Source organism: Crocuta crocuta, unplaced genomic scaffold (genome assembly GCF_008692635.1).
Source record: "Crocuta crocuta isolate KB4526 unplaced genomic scaffold, BGI_CrCroc_1.0 scaffold561, whole genome shotgun sequence".
In the NCBI taxonomy this organism is placed as follows: Eukaryota; Metazoa; Chordata; class Mammalia; order Carnivora; family Hyaenidae; genus Crocuta; species Crocuta crocuta.
In genome coordinates this window covers 286,335-312,794 of record NW_027530529.1, presented here as the reverse complement: position 1 = coordinate 312,794, position 26,460 = coordinate 286,335, and the positions used below count along the sequence as shown (strand labels likewise).

The window sequence follows — 26,460 nt, the reverse complement described above, 5'->3', positions numbered from 1 at the left end:
GCAGTTTATGAAGCTTCCTTTTTCTCTCTATCCTTGCCAAGATTTGTTATTCTCTTTCTGATTCTAGCCATTCTGATAGGTAAAAAGTGATGTCTCATTGTGGTTTTCAAGTTACAGGTCTTTCACCTCCTTGGTTAAGTTTATCCCTAGGTATTTTTGTGTGTGTGGGGGGAAATTATAAGTGGAATTTTATTAATTTTTCTATTTCATTATTAATGTATAGAAACACGATGAATTTCTGCATATTAATTTTGTGTCCTGGAAATTTGCTGAATTCATAGATTATTTCTAATAGTTTTTTGATGGAGTCTTCAGGTTTTTCTATATGTAGTATCATGTCATCTGCAAATAATGACCATTTTACTTCTTATCAGTTTGGATGCCTTTTTTTCTTATCTGATTGCCGTGGGTAGGCCTTCTGGTATTAGGTTGAATAAAGGTGACAACAGTGGGCATTACTGTCTTGTTTCTGATCTTAGAGGAAAAGCTCTGTTTTTCACCATTTAATATGATGTTAGCTCTGGGGTTGTCACATATAGCCTTTATTATGTTAAGGTATATTTCCTCTAAACCCACTTTGTTGAGAGTGTTTATCATGAACAGATGTTCAGTTTTGTGAAATGCTTTTTTGTCTTGACGGAGATGATCATAAAATTTTTATTCCTCACTTGTTACTGTTATGTATTACATTGATTTGTAGGTATTGAGCCATCTTTGCATCCCTGGAATAAATCCCATTGATTGTGGTGAATGATCCTGTTAATGTATTGTTGAATGTGGTTTGCTAATACTTTGTTGAGGATTTTTACATCTACGTTCATCAAGGATATTGGTCTGTTGATATTGGATATTGATTTTTGTAGTGTCTTTGTCTGGTTTTGGTATCAGGGTAATGAGGGCCTCAAAGAATGAATATGGAATCTTTCTTTCCTTTCCTATTTCTTTTTCATAGTTTGAGGAGAATAGTTATTAACTCTTTAAATGGCGGAATTCACTGGTGAATCCATCTGGTCCTACACTTTTGTTTGTTGGGAGTTTTTTGATTACTAATTCAATTTTGTTACTAATAATGGGCCTTTTCAGATTTTTTTCTTTTTGATTGTGTTTTGGAAGATTGTGGGTTTCTAGGAATTTAGCCATTTCTTCTGTGTTGACCAGTATCTTGGTCTGTAATTTTTCATAGTAGTCTCTTATAATCCTTTGTATTTCTGTGGTGTCATTTTTGCTTTCCTTCTTTCATTTCTGATTTTGTTTTGGTCCTCTCTTTCTTGATGACACTGGCTAAAGGTTTATCAATCTTGCTTATGTTTTCAAAGAGCCAGTTCTGGTTTCATTGATTTTTTAAAAGATTTTTAACTATTGTTTGTTGACTTTAGAATTAAGCTTTTTAAAATTCAAGTATAAGTAACATACAGTATATATTAGTTTCACATATACAATATCATTGATCTTTTCTATGGTTTTTGGTCTCTATTTCATTAATTTCTACTCTAATCTTTATTATTTCCTTCCTTCTACTAACTTTGGGCTTTTTTCTTGGTTTTATAGTTCCTTTAAGGTTAGATTGTTTGAGAGTTTTCTTGTTAATCGAGGTAGCCTGTATCATTGAAAATTTCCCTTAAAACTGCTTTTGCTGGGTCCCAAAGATTTTGGGCCATTGTGTTTTTACAGTTTCATTTGTCTCCATGTATTTTTTTTATATTTTCTCTTTGATTTCTTCATTGATCCATTCATTGTTTAGTAGCATATTGTTTAGCCTCCATGTATTTGTGTTTCTTCCATTTTTTTCTTGTAGTTGATTCTAAATACATGCTGTGTACAGAAAAAATGTATGATATGATTTCAGCCTTTTAAACTTATTAAGACTTATTTTGTGGCCTAATACATGATCTGTCCTGGTGAATGTTCCATGTGCACTTGAAAAGAATGTGTATTGTGTTTTTGGATAGAATGTTCTGTATATATGTATAAAATCCATCTGGTCTAATGTGTTCAATGCCATAGTTTCCTTGTTGGTTTTCTGTCTGGATTGTCCATCCATTGAGGTAAGTGGGGTGTTTAAGTTCTCTACTATTATTATTCCCTATGGTCAGTATCTCCTTTTATAACTGTTAAAATTTGCTGTATATATATAGGTGCACCAGTGTTGGGTGCATTGATATTTACAATTGTTATATCCTCTTGCTGGGTTGATCCCTTTATTATTGTGCAATGCCTTTCTTTTTGTCTTGTTTAACGTAAGTATTGCTACCCTGGCTTTTCTTCCTTATATTTGCATGGAATGTATGTGTCTTTAGGTCTGAAGTGAGTCTCTTATAGACAACATATAGATAGGTCTTGATTTTTTTTATCCGTTCCATCACCCTATGCATTTGATTAGAGCATTTACACCATGTACATTTAATCATTGATAGCTATGTACTTCTTGCCATTTTGTTAATTGTTTTATGGGTGCTTCTTGTAGTTCGTCTATGTTCCTTTTTTTCCCAGTATTCTTTCTTATGACTGATGATTTTATGTATTATAGGTTTGTGGCTACCATGAAGTTCATATAACATTCTAAGTATATAGTGGTCTGTATTAAGTTGATAGTCACTTAAGTTTGAACATTTTCTAAAGGAACTTGATTTTTTGTTCCACACTCCATATTTTATGTAAATGTTGTCATTCTTAACCAATATTCTAGATATAATTGATTTTACTACAAGTGATTGTTTTACCACCATTACTGTTTGCTTTTATTCATGAAATTTTTTTTTCCTCATAAGTTTCTTGCAGTTATGGCCTTTTCTACTTAAAGAAGTCCCTTTAACATTTTTTGAAAGGTTAATGTAGTGGTGATGACTTCTTTAGCTTTTGTTTTTCTGGGCAACTTTTTCTCTAGCCTTTAATTCTGAATGATAATCTTGCCAGGTATAATATTCACAGGCTGTATGTTTTTTCCTTTTAGCACTTTGAATAGATTATGCCACTTCCTTCTGTCCTGCAGAGTTTATAAAAAATCAGCTGATCGTCTTAGGCGGTTTCCCTTGTACATTACTAGTTGCTTCTCTTTTGCTGCTTGTTAATCTTCCTTTCATCTTTGACATTTCAAATTACCATGTGTCATGGTGTGGACCTCACTGGGTTCATCTTGTTTTGAACTTTTTGTGCTTCTTAAACCAGGATGTCTGTTTCCTTCCCTGGGTTATAGAAGGTTTTAGGCTATTTCTTCAAATAAGTTTTCTGCCTTTCTCTTTCTCTCTCTTCTCCTTCTGGAACCCCTATAATTCAAATGTTCGTTTGATGTTCCCCAGGAGACCTCTTAACTTATCCTCATTTTTTAAAATTCTTTTTTCCTTTTGCTATTCAGCTCAAGTGCCCTCCATTACCATCTTCCAGATTACTGCTCCGCTCTTCTGTATCCTCTAATCTGCTGATTCTTTCTAGTGTATTTTTCATTTAAGTTGTTGTGTTCTTAAACCCTGGTCTTTGTTTTCTATCTTGTTGATGTTTTAAGTTCATCTACTATTTTCTTCAAGCTGTTGAACAGCTTTATGATCATTACTTTGAACTCTTCATCAGGTAGATTGGTTATTTCATGTAGTTCTTTCATTTGCAGCATATTCCTCTGTCTTCTCATTTTACTCGACTTTGTGTTTGTTTCTATGAATAGGCAGAACAACTACTTCTCGTAAACTTAAAGGAATGGTCTTGTGTATGGTGACTGGCTGTGCCTGGTGACTTTGGCCGGCTGGCGCTGTGGCTGGATATGGGTTGGGGCACATCTCTGGATGACCAAAGCTGAAGTGGATATGGGCCAGGGTTGTCTCAGGATTCTCCATGCAGTCGGTGCCCTGACCGGACTGAAGCTGAAGTAGGTGCAAGCCACTGTGTTCCAGGATGCTCAGTGCAGGGGGTGCCTCAGTGGGGCAGCTAGAGCTGAGGCAGGCAACAGCCAGGAGGTCCCACAGCGCTCTGTGCCAGGAGTACTTTAGCAAGTCGTCTGGAGTCAAAGTGGTGTGGAGCTAGCATGTTCCGGGGTGCTCTGCACCTTTGTCACCTTAGCAAGATGGCTGTAGCTGAAGGGACACTGACCAGGATTGTCCTGGTATGCACGACACTGGGTGGGGGTGGGGGCTGCCTTAGGCTGGTGTGAGTAGGGGTCTGGGGCTGACTGAGGTAGTAGGCCAGGTAGGATGCCCAGACCCTGCTTCCATCCACACTGTCAAGGTGGAGGAGAATCATAAACCATGGCGTTTGCCAGGTCCTGTGACCTGGAGAGGGTTCCGGGACTAGTTCCTTCATATCTCGTTGCCCTTTTAAACCAAGGCTTCTTTCTGTGCCTCAGGGAAGACAAATCAGCTCACAGCCCCTCAGTACTGTACCCCCTGCCCAGCCTCTGCAGTTCAGTCTCTCTTGCCGTTCTCTGTGTGGTTTTTTCTGCGGTGAAGAAGATGTTCGGTCAGCCCTCAGGTGGTCTTCAGGAGCAATTGCTCTATAAATAGGTGTCTGTGGCAGAGGGGAGTTCAGCATCTTCCTACGTCACCATCTTGGCCCAGAACCAGTGGTTTTTCAGGCGTTCTATATCTTACTGATTTTCTGCCTTGTTCTTTTATTGAGAATGGGGTAATGAAATCTTCAAATATAATTGTAGATTTCCTTCTCTTCGCAGCCTTATTGGTCTTTGCTTCATGTGTTTTGAAACACTGCTAATAGGTGTGTGAACCTATCTTCTTGATGTAATGATCTCTTTATCACTAGGAAGTGAACTTCTTTACCCCTGGTAAGATTCTTTGCTCTGAAGCATACTTTGTGTGATATTAATAGCAACTTCGTCTTTCTCTTCAGCAGTGTTAACAAGGTATTTATTTTTCCAGCCTTTGATTTCAATCTATTTGTGTATTTGTAGCTAAAGTGAATTTCCTGTAGACAGTGTATAGTTGGGTCTGGGCTTCACTTTTTGAATTTCCACAGTCTTGATTTGGTCTCCATAATTCCTCACTACGTTGTTAACTCAGTATGTTTTTCTTCGTTTTATCCATTTAAAAAAATTTTCATCAAGCACCTAGTATGTGACATTTTCCTGGCCACGAGGAATATAGTGGCAAGTTGAAGCTCCCATTCCAGTGTGGAAAGATGTTCCTTTCTCTCTATAACTGACTTGAAAGCAATTATTATAAAATATATAATTATTATAAAATATACAATCTTTAGTTGCTAATTTTTCAGAGCTTCCTTTGGAGACTCCGTACCCTCATATAATGGACCTTATTTGCCTCGGGCAGAATTGGTAGGCCATCTGTGTTTGCCCAAAATGTCGAGGGAGGAAGTTTAGAAGGACAAGCTTGAGGGAGTAGGGGTGGTTCTGATGTTTAAAACAGGACTAGTTGCTCACCACACAGCGAACACAAATTGGGAAAGTGACACTAAAGGAATCTATATGTCTTTTCTACCCCCCACAGATAATCAGGAACCAGTCCCTGACATAGAAAATGAGTCATGGGAAATCCCTGGACAGCAGCCACCTTCCAGTCAGCCTGAACCCCCCACATTCTCAGAGATCCAAGTTCCCTCTGTGTCACAGAAGCCCTCAAACCAGCAGTACCCCTCCAAGGAGGATGTGAAACCACCAGTGATCGCCCAAGGGGAAGGTCAAACCACCACTGTCCCCCAAGGAAATCTAACTACCAGTATCCCCTGAGGGAAAAGTCAAACTACCAACATGCTTCCCCCGGAGCATCATCAGACAGATCCCCTGCCATCGACACCTTGGGACCCACCGTGCCCACTAACGAGGCCCCCATTGTTAAATCCTCCTCCCAGGAAGTCTCTCATACAGTGCATTCCTTCTCTAGCATGTTCTCCTCCTCCTGTAGGATGTCCTTGGAGAAAATTCTGCCAACCTTGCCTTCTCCTTCCTCTTCCTCTCTGTGCCTAAGGGTGCGAAGTGGTCAAGAAAGGAGAGCAGAAGGGCCATTGAGGCTCTCAGGAGAACCACGCTGGTCTAGTGCTTTCCGTAAAGAATGCATCTCTAGGGGATGGACAAGGGAAAACCGCTGTGGTCTTGAAGCTGGAGTTAGTTGTTCTCTGACGGTACAGGGTTTCTTGTCCTACCCCTTCACAGTGCTTCCTGCTAAAGGAATGGCTTTGTGCACGTCAGCATGGGAATAAAGGCAGCCTGTCAGGAACCCAGGAGGTTAATGGCATGTTCTTTGGACCCCTCTGCGATCACTCAGGCTGACAGAGGCTCGGGGATGAGTGCAAAAGTAATGCTATCCTGAGTCAGAGAATGAGAAGTGGTGTGGGCAAAGGCATGAATTGGGGGAAAGATCTCATCCCGCCCACTGCATGGGATGATGGGCATAATCCTGTGCCTACCCCATAGCCCTAGACCTTGAAGGGGAACTGGGGCATAGAACAAGCATCTGGAGCCCTTTGTGTCTCGGAGCTGAATGTTAAAAACAGTGAACTGAGTTCTGTGTGACCTTCACCTATTCCCCTACCTTCTCTGGGCCTCTGTATCCCCACTGCTATGATGGGATAGAAGCAGACCACCACAGCACCTCCTCCTGGCTCAGACTTATCTGAGGGAGGCTGTCTGTCTATGGAGCTGTGTGAACACTGATGGGGCAGTGCTGTCTCAGACAGCCACATGGTCATCCCACAAAGCAGGCTGTCTGGTTTGGGGCCTCCATTTTCACAACCAGCTCTTCCCACACAGGTAGCTGAGGAGAACAGGAACAGAACGCCCTCTGGAGTGTTTGTTTGGCATCTGGATGCACATGACCCAGGACACTTGTGAGTGTGAGGGCAGTAAGGACTTAGGGACTCATACTCTCCTCCAGGGCAGTCTCCACTGTCACTCCTCTAGGCACTCTTCCCAGTCATGGCCAAGGAGGATCCCTCACCCCTAAATCCTACCTACCTCCCTGTCTGAAGCCCCCATTCCTGACCAGATCTCAGCCAAATTTGGTTGTCTCATCCTGGTCACAAAACAACCTATTATAGGCACCGTGGTGACATAAGGATTTAACCTTAGGTAGCATCATTCTTGGAGTTCTTGATAAATCAAGGAAATGTTTCTTACAGGAGGTAAGGGTCACTCTGGCTCCACTGGCCCCAGTTAAGGCCCAGAATCTGGCCCCTACGTCCCAGGCTGATGTCCTAACATTTACCTCCAACCCACCGTAGTCCCAGCCAGTCCCTTTAAGCCCCTTTCAAGCACACCTTGGGCTCAGGCACCCCAAACCCAGACCAGCTCAGCCCTGTGCCCACAGACTGAGGAGATATTCCTACAGGCCACACCCCACTCTCTCCCCTTCCCCAGCAAAGACACCAGAGGGCCAAATGATCAAACACATACTTTATACCCTGCGGTGATCAGGGGAGACTAACACAGGGCTCAACACTCACACTGCAATATAGAAAAGTAGTCTGTCTCCCTCATCCCAGCTGAGAATTCTGGACTTACAGGAATTAAGCCAGTCCCTTGGATTTCAGAATATTCTTGGTTGGTTTGGTTGGTCCCAGTACGGAGAACTAGGTTGTCCTCTTGATTCCCTGACACAGTGGTTGCACGGAAAGGCAAAGGAGGCCGCATGGTAGGGCTGGTCTAAGAAAGGCACCCACGGAGCACAGGCTTTTGCCACTGGGAAGGCCACAGCCAGCCAGAGCTAGAACCACCCCTCAGGAGTGGATAGAGGGGAGTTCTGCATCCCAGCAAGGCGGCCTCACTGGAAGAGGATCAGAGGCCAAGTTGGTATGATAATCCGTGGTGGTGGCTGGCCCAGCCTCCCTGCCCAGATGGCAGAAGTCGTCCCCCACCTGCAGAGGTAGCTGATGGGCCTGAGCCAGCACCACCTCCCCCACTGTTCACTTGCCACTCCTGGAGCCCCGCTGTTTGCTCATGGCCGTGAGCATCTGGCTAATATAGGAAGTCAGGAGGTCATCCATCTTGTAGCCCTGGAAACAGCACAAGAAGATAAACAGAGCCAATAGTGGGGCAGGGTCAGCCCGTTCAGACCCAGAACACTCCCAGGAAACCACGGAGGGCAGAGCCTTGGACTAAGGAGAAGCCTCTACTGCTCTGGACTCCATCTCCCCAGCCGCACAGCTGAAGGGTTGGACTCGTTCAGCCACACGTCTAAGGCTCTCAGTTGTTACGACGCTACATGAAGGCCCTCGCTTGTAGGCCCCTCACATCCTGGTGCCTCTAAAGGCTTTACCAGTTGAGCCATGCTGTAGAAGTTCAGCTCAGTCCATGAGGCCTCAATGCTAATGGTACCAGTGTTGAACTCAGGGGCTAAAGGCTCAGTCCCCAGATACTGAAGCCATTCAAACAGTAGTTATTAAATAAGAGGTCTGTTCTCAACCCCATACTAATCCCCTTTCCCAGACCTAAGCTGAGCCTCAAACTGACCTTGGCCCCGATCTCAGGCCAAGCCATGCATTCCTCACGTTTGTTCTGGGGACTGAGAGAGGATGGCTGGAGCTTCAAAGTAGGGGAGCCCTACCAGGCCTAAATAGAAGAGGTCTCACCAGTGACGTCTCACAGAGCAGTTTGCTCCCGCGCACCAGGTTCCCGATGGTGATGTGGAAGTAGGTGTTGCCGCTGCTCCAGTTGGAGATCTTGGTGAAGGGATGCGTGGTCAAGATGTCCTGGGAAAGCAGAGAAAATCTGAGGCTGCAGAGGCTAGACCCTCTGGCCTCACTTCCCCCTCAGCACCAGCCCACACCCGCCAGAAAGGCCTTGGGCCCTCAGACAACAGAAGCAGCAAGAAGAGAGAAGCCAGCTCTGCCGTGGAGATGCCAGGGGAGGCCGATGCCTTCTCCTCCCATGTCCACGAGGCTGTGGGGTATGTGGGGCTGGAACTGGAAGTTTGGGAGGCCTGAAGGAATGGAAACGGGGGTCTTGGATGAGAGGGTCCTGAGGAGGAAGTCAAGAAGACGTCAGGACGGCCTCAGGGAGCACCATGTGTGTGGGTGGAAAAGAATCCCACCAAAGTATGTGAGAAGAATGACCAAGAGAGAGGAAGAGACCCAGGAAGGTGGGGCACATGAACAGAAGGGGAAGGTGGTGGCCATTGGCATCCTTTGCCAGTGGTCCTGTGCTTCCGGGTTCCCTTGGTGAGGACTGCTCTGGCCCATAAAGAGGAGCAGTAGTTACCGCAGTACAGTCTGCCATCCTGCCCAATGTGGGTGGAGAAAATTCTAGAAGGAAAGAAGGGTTGGTAGAGCAATGATGCTAAAAGGCCAAGTACTAAAAAGTTCACTGGACTTAGTAGCAAGGTGTTGCCTAGTAACTCTAGGAGAGCAATTTTGATGGAGCAGGTACAGAAATAGACAAAGCAAACAGACCACTTCTCAAGATGTGTGGCCAAGAGGGCAGATGAAGTGAGGATGGTGGCCAGCAGGGGCTTTGGGGGGTTGGGTCTGGGGGTCGTTGTTAGAGGTGCAGACAGAGAAGCAGACCTCCGCTCTTTCCTGTCACCACTCACCTTGGTTCTGGGATCGATGAGGCTGACCCCATACTTATTGATGGCAATTAAGAGGATCTCAGGGAAGTTTGGCTCCGTAGTTTGCTAGCAAAGAAAGCCGGAAACCATCAGAGAGCTGGGGGAGCCCAGAGCAGGGAAAGCAGTGTGCTAGGAATACGTCGCCCTCCCCAGCTTGATGCCAGGGGTGCAGCAGGCCCAGAGGCCCTGCCTTAACCTCACGGTTTCCACCTCTGCTGAGCCCTCAGTGCTACCCAGATCCCTTTGTGGGTTCCTAAGGGACCCCCATCTCCCACCCTTTTAGGGAGCAATTTCATCCCTTCTCTAGGACTCTGGGCTATCTCTTCTCTCAGCCCAATGTCTGCCCTGTTAAAAAAAAACCCATTTGAACTCTCCTGCCTCCAGCTTCCCTCTCTCCTTTGCACAGCCAGGCTTCTCAAAAGGCCTCCTGTCCAAGGTATGTAACAAGGTCATCCCCTCCTCTCCAGCCTGACCTACCCCCCCAGTTCTCGTGCCTTCCTGTTCCCATCTCCTGCCTCCGGCGCGCCCCGCAGGCCCACCCTCACGCCCCAGTCAGAGTGGACTTCCGGCCCCATCATTCCCATGCAGAACCCCCCAGGGCTGGCCACCACCTGCACAAGGAAACCCAACCCCCGCGCCAGTCTGCCAGCCTGCCTCACCGCAGTCTGCTCATCTCATACCCTGCGCCCATCCGTACTCAGCCACTCGCGCTTCCTGTAGGCCCTCTTCCAGGATCACTCTCCCCAGGGCCTTCCTGCAAAGCTCACGCGTGGCCTTCTCAGCCTGGGTGGGCCTCCCAGGCTCCACCACCTTGACAAGGGCTCCCCCTGGTCACAGCACAGATCATTCCCTCTTACTCTGGCTTGTTTACACATCTGTCTCCCCTGTCAAGCTGAGCGGCTGGGGGTCCCTCATGCCCCAAGGCTGAGATGCCCAGGTGGTACAAAGCTGAGGGTGCTTCCCTCCTTTCCTCGCCAGGGCAGGTGGCAGAGGCCATCCCAGCGTTTCCCGCAGTCCTGGAGAGGCGTTCCTGTGCCTTCTTGTCCCACTCCCTAGTCCCTTCCTCCTGAGAAGCCACCCTTAACGTACCTTCACCTCAAAGAAGGCTGAACCAAAGGTGGGCCACTTGAAGATGAGCTTTAGGAAGGCTAGCTTGGCCTCCTCCTTGGACTTCCCGGCATGCTTGTTGAAGTAGGCAACAATGGACTGTAGGGAGGGGTGGGGGTGGGGGTCAGAGGCCTCTCCCCTGCCGCCCCTACCTCACCTGCACGGTTATCGGTCATGGGCCCTGAAGGGCCAGGCATAAGATGGGGCCCCTGGAGGCCATGAGGGGCTCCCCCCATCACCCCTCAAAACAAGGAGGGCATCCTTATTTCCCTCTCCTCCCCTAAGCAAGCAGACCAAAGACTAGCAAGTAAAATCAGGTCACCATGGCAACCAGGACAGGGCAAATTACTACCAAACAGCCAGGCGAGTCCTTTGCCTAAAGCAAGAGGAAGGGAAAGCGAGAGGGTGACCTTATCACCCACAGGGCCCACAAGAGATCCCTCCCTGGGCTTCCGGCCAGCACCCTGCCCTGTGGGGCGCCCAGAGACCCCTGGTCCTGCCTCCTCCTCCAGACTCACCCGCTTCCAGTCGTCAGGGGAGACCTGCCGGATGAGATCCTGGGGCACCAGCTCCCGTAGCAGCTTGGGGATACTGGGGAAGTAGGACTTGTCCTCCTCGAACTTGACCCTGTAGATCAGCGCCCCCAGCTGCAGCACCTCCTCCCGCGTGCACTTGTGATAGCCTCGGAGATACTTGGGCAGCTCCTGCCAGAGACAGAGCCCGCCTCAGGCGTGGAGGGGAAAGGAGGACCTGGGCGCCTTCCTGCCACGTGAGGCTGGGTCTCCTGCCCTCCCACCCATTTGGGCCTCCCTTTGCCTCCAGCCTCAGCTGACGCTGTGCTTCGAGGGGAGACAGCACAGTACAGGGAAAGAGCACCGTGCTTGCACAGCCTCAGCACATTACAGTTGGAAAGCAGAGCTACGCATGGATATCATGATTTCATTTCCCCTCACAACGGTCCGGGGAGGTGAGCAGCCATGTTTCAAAGATGAAGAAACTCAGAGTGACCAGCTAGTGAACCTGAGCCTGTTCCACACCCCTAACCTTCCGAGCCTGTCCTTCCTTGGGAAAGCCTCTCAGGCTGGTCTCCCATTCTGTTCCCTTGAGACCTGCTAGTTTCAGCCGCACCACCAGGCTCTTCCCCACTTCCAGCTTCCAGTAGCTGAGGAGGAGGAGTGGACCACAAGCAAAGATGAAGCTTCTAAATGGCCAACACTGCCCACAGCCTTACAGCTGTGGTACCTACTCTTCGAAGCATAGGGAAACTGCGGCTGGCCTGAGGACGCACTGCAGATTGGAAACCTGCGTCAATTATTATCCATCCGCCTTTTCATCTCCTCACCCACCTCCATCCATCCACCTGCCCACCCATATGGTTCTGCCTGCCCGTATCCATTTTCCATTTGTCCCTCCCTCCACCCACCAGTATCTACCCCTAAGTTCATTCACCCTCCATCCTCCCACCCATTCATTCACAGACTCACTGCCTATTTACCCATCTGTCAAGCCAACAAATATTCATTGAGCATCTACTATGAGCCAGGCCCTTTAAGCAACAACCCTCCCTACTCTCAAGGAACTTGTAGTCAAGGCCAGAACAGACATCCATCACCCCAAATCGATGTATAATTACAATATCTGAAGGAAGTGTTCTCAGTGCTAGGACAGCATATCAGGTTGGCCTGATCTAGGCTTAGGAAGAGGGAAGACTTCCCTTATGATGATTAACTTCTAAAAGCTCAGTAGGTGAAGGAAAGAACCTAGGGGAAAGCTTCCCAGAAGAGAAAATGTCACAAAGGCTCCCAAGCATACCTGAGAACTTGAAAAACTATAGCTAAGCGAAGCGAAAAAAGGGGTGCTGGGTATAAGACAAGGCAGCAGAAGTAGCTAGTGGCACCCCCATGCAGGGCCAGAGTCAGGCTTTGGCATTCTACCTTGAGAGCAATGGGAAGCCACTGAAAGGATCCCAAAGGCTTGACGACCCCCATGTGAAGAATGGATTCAAAGGGGACAAAAATGGACAGGGAGGCTCAGGGGAAAGGTTACCAGCTTCGTCCAGATGAGACAAGATGGGCTGACCTGAGCTGGTTACAGGTGGTAATGCAGAGATGTGCATGGATGTTAGAGTTTGGGAGGTGAAGTCATCAGGTGAATTATTGGGAACATGGGAAATGAGGGAGAGGGAGACGTCAAGGCTGACTTGGGTTTCTGCCTTGGGGGAAACGGTAGCTGACGTTCGTGTTGCCATTCACTAAAAGGGCACCGTGGGGAGGGGCAGAGCTCACGGTGAATGAGCCCTGCTGCCTCCCAGGCAAGGGTTCTCTCTACCACAGCTGCCGCCATCCCTGTCTCCATCAACCTTCCCAGCATCCTGGCCTGTCTCCCCTACAGAGGGCTGTAAACAGGGCTGGCCCAGAAAAGATCACTGAGTCAGCAGCGGTGAAGCCATGGACTCAAATTAGTTCTATCCACCCTGTGATCCTAATCCCAGCACTTGATGTCTCAGTTTCTCCCTCTATGAAATGAGAACATGCCTATTTGTTGGGGTTTGCTGGGAGGGCAGAATGAGTGAAAAGCACCAGACAAACGAACAGAGGTTCAACACAGGGGCCTCCCCTGACTTCCTGCAGGCACATGCTTGTGCTGGAAAGCGTTTACACACACAGCTGCCTCAGATACACCCAGGTATGGCAGCAGAGTCTCTTTCAGAGGACAGCCCCTCACCAAGGGAAGGGCCTGAACGGGTGGGGATTAAGGTCTCAGAAGAAAGGCCCCAAGGAAGGAGAAGGGTCTGCCTCTGAGCTACTCCCCCAGGATCCCAGCAAGAATCTCCTGGAGGCCGTGCTGTTTGAGGCCCCTCTCCTGGCGAGGCCAGCAGCACGCGGGGGCAGCCCAGCGGAGAGGTGCGGGGCGGCGCACCTGGTAATAGTGGAAGATGGAATCGGCCATCGGGTCTTTCCCGGGCACCGTGGTGGTCCACAGCTTCTTCATGAAGAACACCTGGTAGGTGAGCGAGGGCACGATTCCTGTGGCAGAGGGCAACTGGTCACTCAGAGCGTCGCAGCACAGAGGGTCGCCCCCGCCCAGCACCAGCCCCGGCAGAGGCCCTAGCTCAGGTCCCACGCAGGCGGGCCTCGCGGTGTGGCCCTGCGCCGGCACCTGCTCTGCTCCGGGCCTCAGATGGCCTCAGGGCCCAGCCTCACATTACCATCCTTGACGGGCCGTGCTTTCTTTATCCAGTCTGTCAGGTGTCGAACAAAGTCGAAGAAGAAGTCATTCTCGGGGACGCTGATGACCTAGGGACATGGCCATTCCAGTCCACTCATTATAGTTGCAGCAGTACTCAGTTTTCTGACTTTCCCACCCAAGGCCTTCCTAGTGGCCCTTTCTTGCAGCCAGAAGGGTGGCCCACTCTGCCCTAACTATGCCTATTGAGTCGTCTCCAGAACACAGCCTACTTCCCACCCAGAATGACAGTCATTCCATTCAGTCATTCAGCAAAGACTAAGCCCTGGGGAGAAGGCCAAGAATGAGGTCTTGAGGCCTTGGACACTCTCCAGCATCCGTGACCTGCTCATCCCACAGGCTCCAAGCTCCTCTGGATTGAGGACCTTACTGAGATCACCTGTGGGTCCCCAGTGCCTGGCACAGGGACAGGTGTGAAGTGAGGAGGCCGACATGGATGCACAGGGAACTGTGAGCACCTGATCTACCTGACATGGCCAAGGAAGCCTTTCCACAGCAAGAGGCTTTAAAGCTAGGGCCTTGACCTTCATGGACACAGAAGGGAGGAAGAGCAATGTGGAATGGTGCAGGCAGGGGGCCTGCGCTTTGGAGTCAGACCTACTCGCATCTGAGTCCTTGCTGCGTGACTTTGGATAAGTTACTTAACTTTTCTAAGTCCACGTTTTGGCATCTGTTGGGTTATTTCAAGGGTTAATTGGCCTTCGCGAGGCAGCTGAGGGACTAGTCAGATCAAACCTGGGAAGTTCATGTGTGTTGTGCAGGCCATGAGCCTTGTGTGTCCAGAACCTAAAGTGCCACATGGCTCCCAAGAGGTTTGAGGTCATGCTCTGCAGTGCCTCGGAGGAGAGACGTTTACAGGAAGCTGCCACAGGTAAGGGGGCCATTGCAGGGGCATAAGGAGGAGAGGGACACAATCAGATGCCACACGCAAGCACACCTCTCTCTTCCCTTCTCTCCCCTCCCTGCTGCCCTGTGAGCTCCTATGGCCCCAGTAAATGTTCCAACAGACAGACCAACAGCAGTCCGATAGGAAGCCAACGACCCATCGCCCACCTTGTCTGCAATTTTGACAAAGAGGCTGAATCCCTCGGAGGACTTGAGGAGCAGCCGGGCTGCAATGTTCTGGCAGAAGTCTTTGGCCTTCGTGCTGGACTCCACCTCAAAGGCCTGGGGAGTGGGGGTGGGGACAGGTGGTGGCGGCTGGGGCTTCCTGGGCTCCTGTGTCTGTGCCTGTAACTAGACTGAGCCCCCTCCCGCCCATGCAGGGCTCCCTCCACCTGTGGTGTTCCCCGTGGGTCCAGAGCTGGGTGCAGCATTTAAGAAAAGGAAAAAGCAGGGGTTCCTGGGTGGCTCAGTCGGTTAAGCGACTGACTTCGGCTCAGGTCACGATCTCACGGTTCATGAGTTCGAGCCCCGCATCGGGCTCTGTGCTGACAGCTTGGAGCCTGGAGCCTGCTTTGGATTCTGTGTCTCCTTCTCTCTCTGCCCCCCTTCTACTCACACTCTGTCTCTTCTCTTAAAAATAAATATTTTTAAAAAAAAAAAAAAGGAAAGGAAAAAGCAGCTCCTGTCTGGATCTTCCCAGATTGTGTCCTTCCCAACCCTCCAAGCAGACTCAGCCTCTACTTCCACGGTTGTGGGCCTGGCTGTACAAGAAGCATGGGGGACCAGATGCCAAGGGAGCAAAGGTAGGCGGGGTGAGTGGGAGGAGAGAGGCTGGAAGAAGAAAGCAAATTCCAGAAAGGTGGGGGGAAGGAGAAGCAGCCTGGGGTGGGGGTAGGTGTGGAATGTGGGGACTGCTTCCCACTGGAGGGACAGGAAAGGATTTGTTAGAGTCTTGTCCTTGTCACTGGAATCCTAGCATGACATTTCTGAGTCCCTAGTCTCTAGACAAGCTCTACAGCTGCTTGTCAAACTAAAAGCTTTGGTGCTGGGTTCATTTCTCTAACGAGACGCTGTGCCAGGATGGGGCAAGGAGTGGGGGTCGGGAGGCAGCTGACCTAATGGGCATGACGGGAAGACTAACGGAACCGTTGGCCAAGGCGACCTACAGTCAGGCCAGGTGAGGAAGAAGGAGGGGGCTTGCAGGAAAGTGGGCCAGGGCAATAGGAGAGGCCTGGGCAGGCGGGCCTGTGACCAGAGCACAGCTCACATCAGGGACATGGCACCAGCATAGAGCTCAGCTCAGAGGGAGAGAGTGTTTTCTCGGAGGCAGAGCCGCCTCAGAGAGAGGGAAGAATGATCTTCTCAGGGAAGCTGCCAGAGACAACAGAAGATCAGACCGGGGAACCCAAGGTCTCCCGACCCAGGGAGTCTGTAGCCTCTCAGCCGAGCCCTGACTCCACTGAGGAGGAGGATGGGAGCAAATGGGGGGGGGGTGACAGGGGAGAGGCATCAGGGCCGCCCCCTGTGTCCTCGGGGAACCTGGGCTTCACCAAGAAGCCAGCAGCCCTCACCTCATCGGTGTCGTCAGGAAAGTAGACCTTGTGGAAAATCTGGGTGGTTTTGTGCTGGATGGCCTCCACCTCCACCAGGTGTGGGGGGTACTTCCGGGACCCGTTTCTGAAAGCCAGGAGAGGGGCGGAGGGGCGGTCAGGAGCCGGTGGGTTCATGGGGCCACGGGGAGCAGGGAACAGAGCGAACTTCGGAGACAGACCCCAGTTCTTATCTCTGTCCACCACATCCCACCAGGTGACCGTCACTTAACTTCCGCGAGCCTCCAGCCCCTCGACTGGACAATGAGAGAACAGTGCCCACCAAAGAGGGCTGCGGAGGGGACCGCGAGAGGTGAAGGATGCACGTGGGCCGAGCAGGGTCCGGAGGGCGGCCCAGGCATCCACCTCCCGCCACACTGGAAGGCGTGCGCCCGCCCTTCTGGGCAGCCAGATGCAGTCGTGTCCAGAATGGGCACCTCGCGCCACAGCCTTTGTCCAGCTGGCAGCTGCGGGACCCCAGGGACAGGTCCCGCCCACTGTGTGGTCATGCCCTCATCCCCCAGGGACACCCTCCCGGGGCCGGGCACCCACCCCAGCACCTGCCACAGGCCCTTGGCCCACGCCTCTGCTCTTCGTGGGCCGCCGTACCTCAGGGCTTTCTGGAGCCGCTGCAGGCAGTCGAGGGCGAGGGGACAGTGCTTGCGGGACTGCAGGAAGCGCTGCACGTGGGGCAGCAGGATGTTGCTGGGGGGGAAGAGGCCGGTGCACAGCCAGAGCAGCTCCCAGCCACGCTCCTCGCTGTACCTGCGGGAAGAGGCTGAGGTCCGGCGGGGGCACATGGGTCCGAGCACTCGCCGTGGCAGCACGTGCCTGCCTTGACCCCCACGCCTCTTTTCTGGGGACCAACACGGACCCACCTCCCCGACGGCCAGAGCCAGTTAGTGCTACTCAAAGTGTGGTCGGCCAGCCCCCATGGAGGCAAGGTGCTCATTCGTGCCAGAATGAGCATCAGCTATGTCACCCAGCACTCTTGGCTTGGTGGAGACTGTTTTTCTTAGCAAGACTTTCCTATGAAGGAAGCACTGTGTAATTTGTACTCTGGCAAAGCTCTTTAACTCATCTGTTCTTTAGGGAGCACTGAGTCAGACCCAACCCTGGGCTCCATCGGGCACTACTCTGAGCTCCTTGGGCCTGACAGAGAGAAGCGTCGAGGACTTCTAGGAGGAGGTGGCATTTGATGAAGGTTTTGAAGGCTGACGCAAATTCTGACATGCAAAAAAGGAGGTAAGTGCCAGCTGTGAGCACGGCATGTACCAAGCTTCACCAGTGTAAAAAGGTCTGAGTGTGGTTCGATGGTGGATTTTGTAAGAGGTGCAGAAAATGACAAACCTGGCATCATACGTGGGGGTCTGGGAATAAGGGGAGCTGGTGGGGCTTCCCTCAGGCTCTGAGACTTAGCGTGTCCCTGACTTCCCATTCCTGCCATGGTCTGACCCAGCAGGGACAAGGTGACACCCTCTGGGATCCAGTACCTTCAGCCCAGAATTTTCAGCCAGAGCTTCTAAGTGACAGCCCGCGCAACCCGAGCCAGACTGGGGACATTTGCTCAGGACCGCAGCCCACGGGCAGAATGGAGTCTGGGCTGGGGAGGGGTACCCAGAGGAAGGTCAGGCAGGGAGTGGAGCAAGTTCAGGAGAAGCTGGTGCTGTCAGACTTGGCAGAGGACAGATTCAGAGGGTGCAGCCACCACCTCTTGGTGCTTGACCAGACTTCCTCGGACCTTGGGGCAGAGGTAAGACGTGACAGGGCCTGAGTGAGGAAGGACTGCCGCCAGGCAGGGCCAGCTGCTGCCTTGGGACGGAGGAAGCTCCCTGTCACAACGGGCAGAGGACCTTTAAGATTCCCTTCAGCTGTGAGCACTTGGGGGAGGCCACCCCGCAACCCCCTGCCATCCCCACCCACCTGATATGGTTGTCGGTCAGCTGCTTCAGGATCTGCACGTACACCTCGTCCTTGAGGGGCTCGGCCTTTAGGGCGCCCTCGAAGATCTGGTCGGTGAGCTCATTGACAGAGCGCGCCCTCTTGGATGGGTAGTCGCCCATGTACTTGAGCATCGGTGGGGAGCCGTCAAGGAAGGGCTTGTGGCCGATGGGAGGAGGACTGACCCAGGAGCCCACGCTCTCTCATGGGGTCTGTCCCCACCCAACTGTGTGCCCCGAGCCTCAGGCTACCCACTCAGCGAATGGGCATGGCCCGCCCACCCTGCTCTCCATGCCTACTGTCCACCCTTTCCTCACCTCCTCTGGCTACCTCCTCACCTCCCCACCTCAGCCCCAACGCCCCATCCTAAGTCCTCAAAGCAACCGAGATGGACTTGACAAATCACAAATCTTGACTGTGCCACCCCCGTGCTTAGTAGCTCCTCGCAGCCTTGGGATACAGTCCAAGCTTCTTAACAGAACTTGAGAACCCTTCATTAGGCTGCCCATGTCTTCAGACTCCCTTCTAGACCTCTGCCCTCCACCGGTGCTAAATCAGGCTGTGATTCAGGGCCTTAGGATGTGCTCATTCTGTCGGGAACACTCCCCACCCACCTCCTGACTGGCTAGGTCCTACTCAGGCTTCAGGTCTCAGCCTAGATACCCCTTCATCCAGGAAAGCCCCCTGCCCTCCTCTCCATGGCTACACCAGTTCCCTGTGCCACCTGGCCCCGTCATAGCCCCTTTTAGCTATAGGCACCAGGGGGCCAGGGACTGGGTCTGGTCACAGCTGTGTCTCTGTGCCTGGCCAGGCACATGACAATACACATCTTGAACCAAACGACAGGGTCCGAGGGGACAGTGGAGGAGGCAGCCCCTCGTACACTGTAAGGTGCCAGGCACACAGACGAAGCCACTCCACGCTGCCCAGGACCCACCTGGGCCCCTCAGAAGGCAGTGGGTATCTGGATGAAAACCCTGGAGGCAGGGGCCTGGTGCCCCCGGCCCTGCCCTTCCATGCCGCCCACCCTGCAGGCGTGGATATCGATGAAGGCCATGCAGGCCTCCTGGGAGAGCTCCTCGCTGCCCAGGATCTTCTTGAGCAGTGCTTGCTTGAGCGGCTCCCGTGTGTGGCTCCACAGCCGGTCCTTGCCACGGGCCTTGGACACCATGACCCGGCTCAGCGTGTGCTTGGGTGGGGGCCTGACAAGGCACAGTCGGCACTGAGCCTAGGGGTTGTGAGACCCGCCCCTGCTGTACTGGGTGACCTGGGGTGAGTCACCAGCCCTCCCTGGACCTTACTTTCCCAGCTATGAAGCCAGCCCTGCCCACCCCCATGGCCTCCTCCCCACTGCTCCTCTCTGCTATCTCTGCTCTGGCCTCGGCATGAGCTGCCTGTGGCATTCCCCCATCCAGGTCACCCCCTGCACAGCTCAGATGCTGCCTCCTCCAGGAAGCCTCTCCTCGGTCACCACCCCTCTCCCCCAGTATCCCCATCACAGTGCTGGGCACACAGAATCACAGTGGCCCAGTTTTGTGCCTGTCTCCCCACCAGGACTGTGAGTCAATGAGACAGGCACAGGCATGAGTTGTGAGCACACAAGGAACGTGCTGCCCTCCTGCTCCCTCTGACCCAGGCCCTGCTCTCACACGCAGCCGCAGGAGGCAGCCCCAGCACGCGGACTAGAGGAGCAGAAGCCTGCAGCTCACTGGCCTGGCCCGCCTACCCTTTCCCCGTCACCTGAAATAGTCGTAGGAAAATTCCTCCAGCGTGTAGGGCTTGGCGCGCACCTCGGGCTCCACTGTTCGCAGCTGCAAGAGCCGAATGACGTCCTGTCTCTGGTCAGGGGTCATGGTGACCAGGGCCTAGAGGCCAAGAGACAAGGGTCTGAGGTCAGCTCTTCACCTGGGGCCCCTGGGGCCCCTGGGGCCAACGTGGTAAAGCCCAGAGCCTTCTGGACCAGGGCTGGGGAAGTCTGCCGCCATGGAGTTGACCCTCACCACTCTGACCCTAGGAAGCCCTTTGGCTCTTTGCGATCTCTGAGGTTATTGCTGCCTCCATCTGCTGGACTCAGGGTCCTTTCCTCAGTACCCCGAGTCTAAACCAGGTTGAGTCAGTGAAAAAGCCAGGATGGAGGAGGAGGATGTGGTATGAGAACTGCCCAGTCAACAGGGCCTGGCTCAGGGGCTGCCTGGAAAGCTGGGCTCTGAGTCTCCAGAGCTGTGATCCAGAACAACCCCCTTCCCAGCTCGGCCCTCAGTGCCCTTGCAGACAGTGCAAGGTGATGCCTCCCTTCCCCACTCTCCTTCCATCCCTCACCCTGGGTAGTTCCTCATGTGATGCAGTTTCTAGGCCACTGTCCACCCAGCAGAGGTCTGATAGCTTCCCCGAGTTTAAGTTTGTGGTCCCAGAAGACCCCCAGATCATCTTCAGAAAAACTGTAGACCATTCATCTATTATAATCCCTCACTCCATTTTACAGACATGGGAAGAAGACAGAGAGAGGCTCGGAGGAGGCTCCCATCCATCTGCCACCCCCAAGCCACATACCACAATCTCCCGCGGTGGCAAGGTGACAGTGGGCATGACATACACGCAGTCAGTGGGGAAGTCCCCACGCTGCTTGGTCCTCTCATTAATGCCGTTGGCCCAGCCTGAGTTCATGACCTGCTCTCCCGTGTCATGGTCCAGAATGATGAGGTCTCCCTTGGCAAAGCTGAGGAAACCTGACTCCTCCCCCGCTGGCAGGCAGAGGTGAGCAGGACCACAGGGGGGCAGAGAGAGAGGCTGGATTGGAACATCTTTATTTAGGTTGATGACCTATAAACTGTTACTCCCCACCCTGAATAACTGAGGCCAGTCCCACTCATGTCTGCTCACTGGTCACCCTGCCTCTAATTTGCCACAACCTTCCACACAGACATGGCCACTGGAGTGGGCCACTCCCTGCTCAGAAGCCTTCCATGGCTCCAGGAGGAACCCCTGATGTCACCTGGAGAAGGTGACGGGTGATAAATATGGAAGGACCATTGAGGTAGATTCCCCACAGGGCACAGATGGAAGGTGCAGAGTTGGGCTTTTGGTCCAGGTGGAGGCAAGGGTATCTGGGGAAGGGTTATAACAGGCACTGGCGGTCTTGAATGCCAGGCCAAGGTCAAGGTGTGTGATCTGCCCAATGCCCCTGCCCATCCCCTCCCGCCCCCGTGCCCAGCAGGCTGCACCAGGAGCCACTCACCAGGGTTGGGGTTGTCCTGCAGGGCCACCACGTACTTCGACCTCTTCCGGAGCCCTTCCAGGAAGGTGACCACGAGGTCACGGATGTCCTCAGCATTGCTGGAGGTAAAGGTGTACTCATCCCCCTTGATGGTAGCCAGCGTGAAGCTGGGGGCTACCAGTTTTGCTCCCCTGCAGGACCAACACGGAGAACAGGGCCCAGCCGGGGTCAGTCCTGCCCAGCCCGAGTGAGGCGCAGCACAGCCCAGGTCAGAGCAGCCCAGCGAGAGCAAGACACGACACTCCCTGAAGGAGACCAAGGCCAGCCCAGTCAGACGCAGCCCGGCCAGGCGGAGACATGGCCCAGGCCAGGCCCAGCCCAGCCTGAGTCAGACCTGGTCCTGCCTACGTCACACATGGTGCAGAGCGAGGCCGGAGAGGGCCCAGCCCAAGCCCCTTTGCTGCCTAATTCCTATACCCTTTAGATCTCAGCCTAGACAACCACTTCTGCCAGGAAGTCCTCCCTGCCCTCCCATGCTGGTGCCTGCTTTAAAACAGCCTGTTCAGTGTCTGTCTCCCCTCTTGACTGAAGGAAGCTGCAAGGGGGCAAGGACTGTCCTATCACCCCACATCCTTGTGCCTAGCTCATGCCTGGTCGGAGCTGGACATGCCCAGCCCTGGACCACAGCAGACACAGCCCAGAGACACTCCTGTAAGCCCCGGCTCTGGGGAGGGCCTGCTGGGAACACCAGTCTATTCCAGAAAGCCACCCCCAGCACAGCTCTTGCGTGCTCCACACCTTTCAGTTTACAGAGTTCTCCCACCGATTTTTGCATTTCTCTCTCACCACTGTTATTCAAGGGAAGTACTAAGGCTTTAGGGATGAGGACGTGGAGGGGAGTTCCACCCAGGCGCCTGAACCCCAAGCCAGGCTCTCTCTGGACACAATTGACTGCCCCTGACTGTCCTTCCGGAGGAAGGTGCCTGAGGAGTCTGCACAGAGCAGCACAAACGGCTCGGTCACGTGCAACCAGGACAGGGCACTGACGTCCCTGCACCTCCACGACATCCTCTGTGAGGGTAGAGACACCCCCTTAAAGGCCCTCATCACCCCCAGAAAGCTCCAGGAGCCCCCTCCTTGCTTCAGACGGTGCTGAATCAGGACCCTGAGGCTTGACACATCCCTGCCACTGGTCTCTGGGCAGCTTCGGACAACTCCCTGCTCTACACTAAAGTGCAGTGTGGGAGGGGGTGGACTGACCTACTGCTGGACACAGCCATGATCTCAGGGAAGGACAGCTCCAGAAGCACCTGCTCCTGCTCATCCACAAAGTAGACGCCCGTCCAGTTGACTGCCACGATAACGTCATTCTTGGGGAGGCTGGGGCCTGGGACGGAGACCCAGGCAGTGAGAGGGAGGCTGCCCTGCACCCAGCCCGGCCCTTCCCAGTCCTATAACCACCAGGGAGGTAGGAAGGGGGAGTACACTGATTTCCATTTTACTGATAGGGAAACTGAGCCTCAGAGAGCATAACCTCCCTACAAGCCAAAAGTGCAGTGGGAGGAGAGTGCTGAAATCAGGAAATTTGGTTTGAGTCCTATCCCTGCCTCTGGTCTTTGGACAAGTCCCCGTCCTGGAGAGAGGTGGGATATGGGGAGGGGGTAAACTGAGCCCCAAGGGTCCCTCCAGGTAGATATTTGGTGATCGTGTGAAGCCCGGCATCCGCACAGGGCCTCGCACGGAGCAGATGCTGGGTAATTAGGACCTGAGGATGGTGGGGCCGACAGCCTCAGTGAGTCTGGACCCGTTCCCTCCATGCTCAGCCTATACTCTGGGCCAGCTTCTTCTGTACACAGCAGGTGCTTTAACTATCTTAATAGTCGTTCAGTTGTTTAACCCAGAGTGTTGCTGAGCACCTGGACTGGGGGCAGTCAGGACCCGCTCTGCGCATTGATCCAGAAGGACTGAGCAACCCTGCAGGCAGGAGCCTGGCTGGCTGGGGAGTCTGGTTCAGGCCACTTCCCACTTTCTGCTGTGGGCTGGAGCCACAGAGTGAGGGAGGGGAGAGGGCGTGGAGGAAGACGGCGAGGTGGGAAGGCTGAGGAGGTACCTGAGAATTTGTAGGCTTCATAAAACCTGGAGAAGAGCAAGGGCCACTTGAAACGGGCATAGTTGACCACATCCTCTTTGACCTTCTGGGCATCAGTTCTCCTCTGAGCATAAATCCCCTGGAGGGGGATGGTCGGGAGAGAAGCCATCAGGTAAGCGCTGTCTGGAAAAACCCCATGTCCGTGCCCCCAAGCCAGGGACAGGCCTAGCGCTATGGCGTCCTCCGGTGCACTGTCCTAGCCCATCAGCCCGTCACTCCACAGGTCCCACCTGCAGGGAGATCCCAATTGAACAGTGACAGAAAAGCCCACAACTCTGGCCAGCATGCGTGAAAGGCCCGGAGTCACCAGTACGTGGGAGGCATCTGGGGAACAGGAACATGTGTGGCTAAGCAGCGGCGTATGTGCCGGACCAGGGAGAGAGCGTGGGGGACAGGCCCATGAGAGCCGAGTCACACGGAAGCGTAGGCAAGGCGGCCACCGCAAGACTGGGCTGTTGGCAGAAGCTGACAGACGAAGCCGGGAGCTAGGAAGACCATAGCTCCGGGAAGGGTTGCAGCAGCCAGGGGTTAACGCAATGCTGCTGGCCAGAAACTAAAGCACTGGCATTTTATGATCTAAAAATATCCCTCGGAGCCCTATTAAGAACTCGGTGGTGTTGGAGCAGAACCGGACGTATCAAATTGAACTCATGGTATTTATCATCTATAGACACAAACCCGGGCAAAGACCTGTGTGCGTGCCGGGCGCGGAGAGGGCCGGAAGCAGTGCCTTCCCTTCCGGGACATGGGGCTCCACGCCTCCAGCCTAATCTCAAAAGGTTCAGAAGAAACTGCACGTCTGCATGCAGAGATGGGTTCTAGGTTCTTGAACTTGCACCTTCTCCACAAGCTTGAAATCACTCCAAAATATAATGTCTTTACCACTCTTACCCTAAAAGCCATGCTAATGCACGTCTGTACACTCTACGAGAAGACTGGCCTGGGGATCTGGGGACCCACAGGCCAACAGGCTCTGGTCTGAGAGACAGACATAGCTCGGCTGTGGGCTCGAGGGGCAGAGACCACCTCTGTCCGCCTCACAGCTGCGTCCCCGGGGCCCAGTACCATGCCGACACACGGCAAGCACCCAGAGCAGAACAAATTAACGAACAATGGCACCCGGCCCAGAACATGCCACGTGCCACATGCATGCTGACAGCGAGCACCAAGGAGGCCCGAGGGAAGGCAGACAGACGAAGTCGTTTGGGAGGTGGAATGGATGGACTTTAGCAGCCAATGGGGTGGGAGGGGTGAGGGACAGGAGGTTGCCTGGACAGACAGACAGAGGAGGAAAAACACACATCTCTTCTGCAGGGGGGCTGGAGAGGGGGGCTGGCAGGGGAGCCAGGCCTGGATGTAGAGAGGGTGCAAGGCGGGTTCAGGGAGGAGTAGAGGCTTGTGGGCAGCTCGCCCGGGAAGGCAGAGTAGGGTGGGAAAGGCACTCGAGGCCCCCGGGGCAGAGAAGAGGCCGTGGGGTGTAGAGGGGTGAGAGACTGCTGGTCTGTGGGGCCCCCACCGCAGCAACTTGTGTGCCAAGATGACTCTGCTCTTCCACAACCACGGCCAGGAAGCGGGGGGCCCATCCGTCCCCCTCAGCAGCCAGGCCACCCCTCCTCTACTTGGGCAGCCCCTTAGCTTGGAAGAGAGCTACTTGGGGCTGGTTATGGGCCTGGGGCCTTAAGCAGAGGGGTTGAGGGGGGTCTGTACCTAAAGTTCCCCAGGCAGGAGGTTGGGCCGGGGTTGTTTTAGGCAGAAAGGAGGATACACTTGCTAGAAGCTCTTCCAGCAGGTGCTGCACTCCTGCGCGGTAGCTCCCGCAAGCGGCTGCTGCCGGGCCAGGGCCAGGGGACCCCAGTACCCATGGACCCATGGTTTCCCTCATGAAGCTGCAGGATCAGACACGATCCATCTCTGCATCGCCAGCACCAGCCCAGAGCGGACAGCATAAGACATGAGCGAACAGATGTCCATGGGGGAGAGAGGCTGCTTGGGGGGCAGGAGGTTGGGGCTGCCATCCAGTCTCCCAGCAGCCCCATGGGCAGATGTATGTCACCAGAGAGCCCCTCCTCCGAGACCCCGCCCTGCCCTCCTACCTTCTTGTGGGCAGCAATGGCCAGCTGGGCCCACTTCTCAAGTGTCTTCAGGGGCGTGATCTCACGGTCAGGGATATAGGTGGGCACGAGGTTTAGGAGGCGCTCCAGGATCATCTCGGAGCCGTAGTCCACAAAGTACTGCTGGGAGGCCAGCTCGGCCAGGTCATCCTCCTGGGGGAGCAGGGCGGGCGGGATGTTGTTCACATACCCTCGGGAAGCCCTTCCAGACCACCAAAGCCCCCAGAGCCCTGCCTCCTCCAGCTGTCGACTCCGGCCTTTGGAAAATTCCATTCTCACTGACACCCCAGAAGTTCTTATCTGCTTGTGGGAACCATGAGCTCCTGAGAGGCAGGGCCACACCCCTGCCTTCTCCCCAGTCCCCTCAGTACCGGCACAGAGGCACGCGAGCTGACCCAGAGAGGTCAGCCAGCCCATCGGTAATGGGTCAGCCACCACATTCCCGGCCTGGGAGTGGCTGGAGCTGACAGTCTTCCCTGGAGAACGGGGGGCCTGGGGCCACTGGTTCTGTCAGAGTGAGGGGCAGGCATCACCGTATCTCCATCACCATCACTACCCCTCCCCCCACATCCGGGGATAGTCCAAGCAGCGAACGACCAGTCAGCTACACTGCAGAGGCTTCAGAGGGCCGGATGATGGGTACAGGGCATTTGCCCCTTCTCTGCCTGGGGTGCTGCACATCAGCCCCAGTGTGTCCACCTGGGGCTCACCAGGCCTTTGG

At 53.3% G+C, this 26,460-nt stretch overlaps 2 protein-coding genes across 6 annotated transcripts in view; one reads left to right on the top strand and one right to left on the bottom strand.

The window, feature by feature from the left end:
- Positions 1–6,170, top strand: part of GDPD4 (glycerophosphodiester phosphodiesterase domain containing 4) — a 142,129-nt gene extending 135,959 nt beyond the window's left edge. For 3 of the 4 annotated variants that reach the window (XM_077767564.1, XM_077767565.1, XM_077767563.1), the window contains one exon: positions 5,445–6,170. In XM_077767564.1, the coding sequence (XP_077623690.1) occupies positions 5,445–5,683 (239 nt within the window). In that variant the 3' untranslated portion in view covers positions 5,684–6,170. The remainder of the gene's footprint in view (positions 1–5,444) is intronic. The other variant, XM_077767566.1, reaches the window with a different exon arrangement.
- Positions 6,171–7,330: 1,160 nt separating this feature from the next.
- The window catches only part of MYO7A (myosin VIIA), a 65,972-nt gene continuing 46,842 nt past the window's right edge, over positions 7,331–26,460 (bottom strand). The window contains exons 30-47 of one of the 2 annotated variants that reach the window (XM_077767528.1): positions 25,722–25,892; positions 23,590–23,707; positions 22,740–22,866; positions 21,501–21,784; positions 20,816–21,006; positions 20,006–20,130; positions 19,310–19,467; positions 18,248–18,401; positions 16,934–17,089; positions 16,307–16,412; positions 14,904–15,017; positions 13,813–13,900; positions 13,524–13,630; positions 11,123–11,308; positions 10,587–10,703; positions 9,480–9,563; positions 8,521–8,640; positions 7,331–7,944 (exon numbers count right to left, since the gene is read on the bottom strand). In XM_077767528.1, coding sequence (XP_077623654.1) covers positions 7,855–7,944; positions 8,521–8,640; positions 9,480–9,563; positions 10,587–10,703; positions 11,123–11,308; positions 13,524–13,630; positions 13,813–13,900; positions 14,904–15,017; positions 16,307–16,412; positions 16,934–17,089; positions 18,248–18,401; positions 19,310–19,467; positions 20,006–20,130; positions 20,816–21,006; positions 21,501–21,784; positions 22,740–22,866; positions 23,590–23,707; positions 25,722–25,892 — 2,496 coding nt within the window. In that variant the 3' untranslated portion in view covers positions 7,331–7,854. The remainder of the gene's footprint in view (positions 7,945–8,520; positions 8,641–9,479; positions 9,564–10,586; positions 10,704–11,122; positions 11,309–13,523; positions 13,631–13,812; positions 13,901–14,903; positions 15,018–16,306; positions 16,413–16,933; positions 17,090–18,247; positions 18,402–19,309; positions 19,468–20,005; positions 20,131–20,815; positions 21,007–21,500; positions 21,785–22,739; positions 22,867–23,589; positions 23,708–25,721; positions 25,893–26,460) is intronic. The other variant, XM_077767529.1, reaches the window with a different exon arrangement.